The sequence below is a fragment of the Galeopterus variegatus genome, unplaced genomic scaffold (assembly GCF_000696425.1).
Source record: "Galeopterus variegatus unplaced genomic scaffold, G_variegatus-3.0.2 Scaffold3044, whole genome shotgun sequence".
Taxonomy (NCBI): Eukaryota; Metazoa; Chordata; class Mammalia; order Dermoptera; family Cynocephalidae; genus Galeopterus; species Galeopterus variegatus.
Window position 1 is genome coordinate 52,625 of NW_007729155.1, and position 9,067 is coordinate 61,691.

At 36.8% G+C, this 9,067-nt stretch overlaps 1 protein-coding gene across 1 annotated transcript in view; it reads left to right on the forward strand.

Moving 5' to 3' along the window:
• The window catches only part of GABRR3 (gamma-aminobutyric acid (GABA) A receptor, rho 3), a 55,862-nt gene extending 52,068 nt beyond the window's left edge, over nucleotides 1–3,794 (forward strand). The window contains exon 9 of the mRNA XM_008583793.1: nucleotides 3,495–3,794. Within this exon, the coding sequence (XP_008582015.1) occupies nucleotides 3,495–3,794 (300 nt within the window). The remainder of the gene's footprint in view (nucleotides 1–3,494) is intronic.
• The last annotated feature ends 5,273 nt before the right edge of the window (nucleotides 3,795–9,067 follow it).

Sequence of the window (9,067 nt, forward strand, 5' to 3'; positions counted from 1 at the left end):
CTCAGTGTCGCACCCGTACCGGACCGGGACCAGCAACGGGATTGCAACCCTTGGAGCTGCGCCCGCACCTCGCTCAGCCAGTGAGCAGCTGGTCTGCATGTGGGATCCGAACCCTCGGCAGGAGGGCCGCCGCGCTCCCAAGCGGCACACTGCAGCAGTGCGCCACCGGGCCGGCCCCCTTTCAGAGTGTTTTTATATCCTCTTCTCTCAATAAACCTTCAAATCAGCTCCCCAATGTAGATTTAGCAGAAACTATTATCTCTATTTCGTAAATGAAGAAGCAGAGTTTTAGTGAAGTAAGGTGATTTGCCAAAAGTTTCAAAGCCAACAGAGCTGCACTTGCAATTCAGATCTCCTGGAATGCTAACCTCATTCTTTTCTTTTCTATCCTTTGTGTCAAAGCTCTAATAGGAGCTGATTTTATTTTATTGAAGATGCTTCAATTTCTTTTGTTGACAGCATGTGGCTACGTGTGCCTGTCACATACATACCCACAGGGAATGCCATGCAGGGGTGAGGAAACCAGGGGCTTTTAGACCAGTCTGTGACCACGATGCACATGCATCACCTGGGCTCATGTTAAGACTCTGAGTCAGCAGGTCTGGGGTAAATCCCAGCACTCTGCATTTCTAACAAACTCCAGGTGATACTGATACTGTTGGCCCATGACCCACACTGTGAAGAGCAATGGTCTGGATAATCTGTGGTGTGACAGGAAAAAATGCGTAAAGAAAAATAGAATTTTGTTCTTGTTTTGTTTTGTATTTATGTGGGGAGTAGTTAATCAAAAAAATAGGCACTGCAGTCATTTTGGCCCACCTTTATCAGTACTTTGACTCTGAAATATCTACATCTCCCCAACCACACCTGCCACACAAAACAACCACCCACACTGATTTTTTTTTCCTTTTGATGGTGGTATATACAATCTTCTTCTGTATCACTATGAAGAGATTCTTTTGGGTTAATAAGCATCCTTCTTTTTAAATTTTTTAAAAAATTTTTAGTTGTGTGTACATATAACTTAGAATTTACCATCTCAACTATTTTTAAGTGTACAGTTCAAAGTGTTAAGTATATTCACATTGTGTACAACCGATGTCCAGAGCTTTTTCATCTTGCAAAACTGAAACTCTATACCCATTAAACTCCCCATTTCCTCCTCCCCAAGCCCCCAAGCCACCATTCTCGGTAACCTCAATTATCTCAAAAAAATAAAAAATGCAGTTTTCTCAAAGAAATGTTCTACTTGCCATTTATATATTTGTAAGATGAAATGAAGAAGTGATTTGGAGTCAGAGAAGGAAGAATAGCAAACTGAATCCCACCACTTCCTAGCTTTGTGCTCCAGGCTGCATCTCCTAAACCTCCTCTCCATCTGCACAGTGGTGTCATTTCTTCCCCGTTTACCTCACAGGGCTGATGTAAAGATCAAGTGATATAATAAATGGTTCTGAAACCTTTGCAGATATAAAGTGCTATCCAAATGTAAGTTCTTATTGTGATTTGTGCCCAGAGCACCCACTCTGAAGGAATAGGAGTTTCAATAGGGACAGTAAAAACAGGCTGACTGAGATGAGAGGCCTTTGAAGGGCTAGGATGTCCTAGCAAGGGGCAGTGTACAAGGATATGTCTGTGGGCTTGGAGGCTAATCAATGACACCTCTCCTCTATACCTGAGTTGGAAACAGTTTTAGAGAGACAGCCGGAAAAATGGATACAATGAGGCTACTTTTGTTACTGATAAAGCAGTTTGGAGAACATTGCTTAGATCTATAGCAGCTCACCAATATTACATCACTGACTTAAATATATGTACTCTGGGTGATGAGCAAAGCTAGATAATTCAGGGCTCTCCCTGAAAGGACAGTCTCCCTTCATCCAAATATTTTTCTCATTCCAGGACCTAAAATTTTGTTTAAAACAGTCAAATCTATAGTTTAGATCTACTATGCCTTGGCTATGTGCTTATTTGTGGGCTGAAGTGAAAAATTAAAGACCAGTTTTAGAACTGTTTCAATTGAGGCAGCCAACTTATAAACTTGTGAAAAATAGCAGCCTATTGACAGATTGTGGATTGCAAGATTTGATCAAATATATAAATAGTTCTAGATTATCATAATGGAGAAAGAAAATGGCACCCTTGCTCTTTAAAGAAGATATGTCTTCTTTAACACACTAACGATGGTTTTGTTAAGATAAAAAAGTGGATGGCTGATGACATGGCTCAGTACTGTTCTGGGTCGCCAGGGAGACCACTGAAGGGACTGTGTATATTTATTCTATCTTCATATCCAGAGTTGAATATATTATTAATATTATTGGCTATCTGAAGTTATTCAGTCTTGATCTCATTTCATGTTTATTTTGTCCATTTTCATTTTACATAGAAAATTTCTACAATTAAAACAAAAAGGGACAACATAACTCAAATATGAGTCCCTGGCTAGTTCACCAGCTGCACAAAATAGTCTCCATGTCTTTGAATTCAGTAAAATACTAGATTTTTAGATCACTATGAACCAAGTACACATTTTGGCAGAATTTATTCAAAAGCCTCCAATTTGAATTCTGAATACTTTTCTCCAGTAGTAGCCTCTCCATATATGTTTATTTTTATTAACTTCCATATAGATCAAAAGTGATTTTGTTTTCTCCAAAAGCAATTAGTAACAGCTGCTTCATAGGCACTGCTCTATACCAGTGAGAACTATCTCCCTCAGAGTAAAACCTTAAAGAAAAATTTAGTTTAATCAGGCACTGGAGCCAGAATGCATTGAAAATTTGCTCCTTCAGAAAAATAAACCAATTTCATGTTATTTAATTGAGCTATGTTAGCATCATTTATAGGTGCTTTTAAGCAAAAATGGGAAGCCCTGGCCAACTTGCATTTAAAAAGAGAGGTTAAAAATCATTCCCTATCCCATCCCCAATTTAAGCATAAATGGATCACCAGGTGATATAGCTCTGTTTTTGGACAAAGAAACACACTGACTAGGCATATTGCTATATTCTCTCTAAAAGGGAAAAATAAGTTAAAAAGCAAGTCCAATTGGTTTATATTGCTGTTCTGATAAATCATCTTCAGCTTCAATTCACAAACTTATGGCAAACCATTTATACTACTCAGAAACAAAAGGGAAAACATACATGGGGTGTAACAATCTATCAAGCAGGACTAAGTTAGGAAACACTGACATTACAGATGTGTAAATTTACTTGTATGATGCTCAAATATCTCTATGGGAATAAATATAAACTTCTTTGCTAGATCCCTACTAAATCAGTATCTGTAAGATGAGGTTTTCCATTTATTATTAAAATGACTTTTAGTCAGACACCAGAAGCAAAATCAGAAATTTATTCTCTCAAATAAAGAAAACATTCTTAGCATTTATTTAAACTATTTTTAAAAATCTGATTGCTTACATTTTTATTGTAATTCCTATTCATAAAACCATATTTATGACTTACTAAAAAAAATCTTTTTAACAGATTTCTGGGATGTACAACATTGATACAGTTCAAACTATGGCCTTTGATGGTTGTTACTATGACTCTGAGACTGACATGGACCAGACTTCCTTTTCTCTACACTCAGAAGACTCCATAAGAGGAAGATCCACAGGCAGACCCAGCACAGATTCATCTCAAATAAAGAGAAGAAAATCTCTAGGAGGACAAGTTGGTAGAATAGTTCTGGAAAACAACCATGTCATTGACACCTATTCTAGGATTTTATTTCCCATTGTATATATTGTATTTAATTTGTTTTACTGGGGTGTATATGTATGAAGAGGAATTTTCAATGTATAAAATTTATATTGGAGTCATATTTTTTTTTCTAAACTCTTGATTTTTGGACAGTACTATATTCAACTGAGGGAGAGCCAGTCGTATCTCCTGTCCCAAAGAAGATTTGAAAGCTGACTGATTTACATCTGGAAAAGAGTTTAGTGTCCTAGGAGGATTTGACTTTATAAATAAGAGTCACAGGCATGTGTATTATGGAAAAACTTTTTTTCTATTGGATCTCCTGTCCCAAAGAAGATTTGAAAGCTGACTGATTTACATCTGGAAAAGAGTTTAGTGTCCTAGGAGAATTTGACTTTATAAATAAGAGTCACAGGCATGTGTATTATGGAAAAACTTTTTTTCTATTGGGAAGGGCTTTGTGACTACTTCATCTAGACACCCCTCTCTTAATAAAACCGTTCTTTATTTAACTAGGAAATAAAGCTGGACTATGACAATAATTTAAGAATACTTTGTTTCGTAGTGCCAGCCAAGTGTCAGATTACCTAACAGAGTTGAATCCTCCTAGGGAATAACAACCACATCAAAGTGGTACCATCTACACTCACACAGCTGAGAGTCCTATGAACTGCCTCCTCTCATCTCCAATCAAGTCTTTTATCTTATTTCACTATTAAGTTTCACATGTTATTGAGTCCAAGGGGGAAAAATCTAAACCACTCAGTTTTCTTTTTCTAATATTAATACTCAATCATCAATAATAGTACCTTGTATTTTGTAGATGAGATACAGCCTTTATAGCTTTTTGGAAGTATTTAATTAATTAATTGCTTTAGTCAGCAAACGTTTATTGATCACCTACAAATGCCAGGCACTTTATTAAGTGTCATCTACTGAAAAACAAATATGAAATGAATTTCCTGCCATTCCTGAGTGCACAGCCTAGCAGGAACAGTGAACTGGTAAATATAACATAATGGATGTTAAAATAGAGATACATATGCTGTGCTGTGTGAGTTCTGAAAAGGAAGAGAACATCCATGAAGGGATGTGGACTCTCAATTTATAAACAACTGCAGATGCTTCCAGATATCCTATTAAGTGAAAAAGATGAATGAAATTTATGTATCCTACAGCAATCTTTAGTAACTTTGGTTGAACCAAGTAAATCAGGTCAAGTGGGGATTAAATAAATGTTTGTAGGTAGGAAAACCCACAATGACCAGCATTCATTTTGCAGATCAACAGTGTGCATGCTTTTGTGTTTAGCATTTTGTGGAAAAGATTCAATTTAGAAAAAAGTTCTATCAAATATTCCAAATTTTATATTTAAAGTATTAAATATTTCCCTTCTATTCCGATTTCTGGCATTGAATTAAGAATAAATTAAACGGTGTATTACTTTCAATGTATGTATTCCCTTTTATTTTGCCATAAATTAAACCAAAACTATTTGAATTATTTTATTCCAGGTAAAAAGACAAATAACTTCCTACTTGTTTACTGGTAACATTGGTTTTGGCTCTTTGTTGTGAATCCCATAGGACTCTAGAAAATCATCTTCCTCCTGGATGCAAAAGATTAAAGGGGAAATTATTTCTCTGTTATGACCTCTGTCATGGGCAGGCTAATCCTGGGATATAATTCATTCCATTTTCTTGATACAATTTTTCCAATTCTTTCAAAACTTCCCAAGGATAACATTTTTCTAGGATACTATTCAAAGTTCAGCTCATATAATTTATTAAAACCTCATTGAATTGTAGATAGATCGTAAATAAATTTTAAAAACTCTTTAATGGTTTTTCCACTTGACCTAACAGGGGTAGTATTTTGGTAGGATTATATTTTCAAAATACAGCACAGATTAATATCATAGGTGGCTGGGAATCTGTAGCTATTACTTAGCAAAGTACTACAGTTGGATTATGTTTCTGAGTTTGACAAACCGTATAATTGATGTTAACAAAATAAACAAAAAAGACAGATCTACAAACAAACATAACAAATCTATACTTTTCTTCTTATAATTCTCTGGGTCTTCGGACATTGCTGTTTTTCATATATTTTGAACTGTAATATTCAAGATGGTTAATGATTCCCCTGGGCATATTTATTTCACTGTTTTCAATCAAATGCATCACTGAATACATTTGGCAGTCTAGGCTAGAAAAATAGATCTCTATCACACTACACGTGCACTCAGCATTCCTCCTGAGAAGCATTAATGCACAATTGTTGGCCAATCAAATATAACTTTCTTTAGTGTCTAGAAATACAAGCATTGCATTCTTCAATAATATATGTCAAACACCAAGAAATAAAATATGTTTACTGCTCAAGAGAATTATAAGAAAGAGCATTCAGAAGGAGCTCCTAGGATTTTAGCCAGTTTTCTTCTGGTACTGGTGGCTTGTGGAGACTGTGAAGACAGAGCTGTTTCTGTTAGCTTCGTACCTACTAGGGAGCAAAAAGATTTCTGGTTCAGTTCTTACTTCAAGAAGAATGAAACCACAATTACCTAAAAATATATGAGTGGCAGACAGCATACAATAGTTACCTCATTTTGATTTTCACTTCATTTACTGATTACAATCCTGAACAGGCTGTGCACGATGGTTCACTGAGGGATAAGCCAGAATAAAATGTGAGGATTTAAGAAAATAATCTGCTTTCTAAGATTAAGAAAAAGCCAGCCAGCTCTGTAAACTGCCTAAATATAGAAATGGGCTATTTTATAGGGACTGCTCTGGGAAATCTATGAGAAGTTACAATTTAACTTTGTTTTATTGTTTTTTTGTTTGTTTGTTTGTTTCTGATTATAAAAGAATGCGAGGGTGCTACCAAAAATTCAGGGAAAGGTTTGTATCATCTTTTAATTCTATTTTTCCACACATTTTTGAAGTACGCTCATACTGTTTCATTCTAAAAAAAAAATTTTAAATACCAATTAGGAAAAAGAAACAAAAACAAAACAAAACAAAAAATTATCCACCCAGAATTAAACATTTAACATTTTAACATATATTCTTAGAGGTTTTCTATGCATAGTTTATATTTTTTCTAATGGTACCATTTTGTATATACTTTTATTTACTAATTTAAGCACTTATATTGTATCAAACACTGTGCCGTCTGCTGAGGATACAGTAATGAAAGATAGATATGGTTCCTGGACTTTATACTCTGTTGGGGAATGTTCCTAAATTGTGCCATCTGTAGCCAGACTTTTATCTCTGGATTATAAACAACTCTCTATGCCTTTTTTTCCCTGCAAACTAATTTTTATGTCCCTCAGAGTAGTCCACTGAATAGGCTCACCACAGTTTACTGAACCCATTTCCACCTGTGAGACATTAGCGTTATTTCCTTTTGTGTGCAATTATATTGGGTTGCAATTAGTAACATAAAGAAAATTTAGGGGCCGGCCCGGTGGCGCACTGCTATGGTGCACTGCTTGGGAGCATGGTGGCGCTCCCGCCGAGGGTTCGGATCCCACATACAGACCGGTTCCCGCTCACTGGCTGAGCGAGGTGCTGGCGCAGCACCGAGGTTTGCAATCCCGTTGCCGGTCCCGGTCCGGTATGGGCGCGACACTGAGGGTTGCGATCCGTTGCCGGACACGAAAAAAAAAGACAAAAAGGGGAAAAAAAAAAAAAAAAGAAAATTTAGAAGTAAAATTATTTTAGAAACAAATAAAATTTCTAGCCATATTCAAATTTCAATACTTATTCTCTTTACAAGAATCCATTTGCTAGGAGCACCTGCCACATCAGACTTATTCACCTGTCTGCCCTGGGGTATAGATTACTGTAACTGAAGAAACTTTTTTATTTTTCGTTCATTTTTCCCTACAAAGCAGAAACTTCTTACATATACCTGCTGGCATTCCCTTCTGTAATGAAAGTTTTGACATTCTATAAAATATTTATATTAAAGCAGTCCTACATATTGAAAGCCTGCTTCCTTTCATCACCACTATTACCACCAAAAGCCTTTACCATCTTTGTAAGTGAGCAACTGGGATTGCAAATATTTGCATATAAGTTGCCACAAAATTATAGTTTGTGACCACATCGGCTTAATTCTTGCACATGGGTTAGTCCTCATGAGTAAGGTCTATCATTCCTTATTGTGTCACTCATAAGCCTGTTCAAATCACTCACACACATACATACGCACATCCATATATGCACAGATATAATTTTTAACATAGACATTAATGAGGAAAGGAATTATATCTAATTCTATAATCACTGTTAAGGTCAAAATTCTGATGGGATCAAACCTCAAAGAAGCAAGAGAAAGAGGTGGTAGGGAAATTGCTATTTCAGCTACAATGCCGTACCTGGTGCTGCTGTTATTTCCTGTCAAGGCCTTAGGCAAAGCAGTCAATGTTACACTGCAACTACCTCATTTATGGAATGCAGCCACCAACTCTTCCCCTGTAAACACTGCTTTGAAACACTCTAGCATGCTCTAATGTCCTGCTTAATTTCAAAATCAGACCACTTTCCAATTGCAATTTGACTCCCCTGTAGTTAACAAAGAGTTTAAATTTTTTTTCTCTCTTAAAGAAACTGTGAAAGACAAAACACACTGTACATTTATGGAGATGACTTTATTCAGGCTATTGGAATAGGAAAGTTGTTCATTAATGAGGAAAAGGAAAAGAAAGGAAAGAAAAAGGAGCTAAGAGTTTCAAAGACGCAGGTAAGCAAGTAAGTCACATTCACTGAGGAAGGGTAGAGGTGGGTCCTATCTGGGGATATATGAGAGCAGGGTGGTCATTTCTCAGAACACACAATGGAGGGAGGCTTTCTCAACCTTCGCTGCTTCCCAGGAGCACAGGGGCTCAGATGACATTCAATACTGCCAGAACATCATTGTCAGTTTTCTTCCATCTCAACCCCCTGCCAAATCATAATGCTCTTTGGTCAATGTTGGGGCCAAGTGTAGAAGAGAGATTTCATAAAGTCACTGAGAAAAATTACAATAGTTTTCAATATTCTGATTCTTAATTTGTTGTAGGAAATATCGAACTAAGTTCTATTATCAGTTAGTTCATTCGAAGGACGTGATATTACTTTTAATCCTAGGATCAATACAATTCATTATAGAAACTTATTTGCTACAAGAGTGCTCCAAAGGCTTTCTATAAAATTATGCTATTCAGGCCGGCCCGGTGGCGCACTGCTATGGTGCGCCACTTGGGAAGCGCGGTGGTGCTCCCGCCGAGGGTTCGGATCCCACATACAGACCAGTTCCCGCTCACTGGCTGAGCGAGGCGTGGGAGCAACACCGAGGGTTGC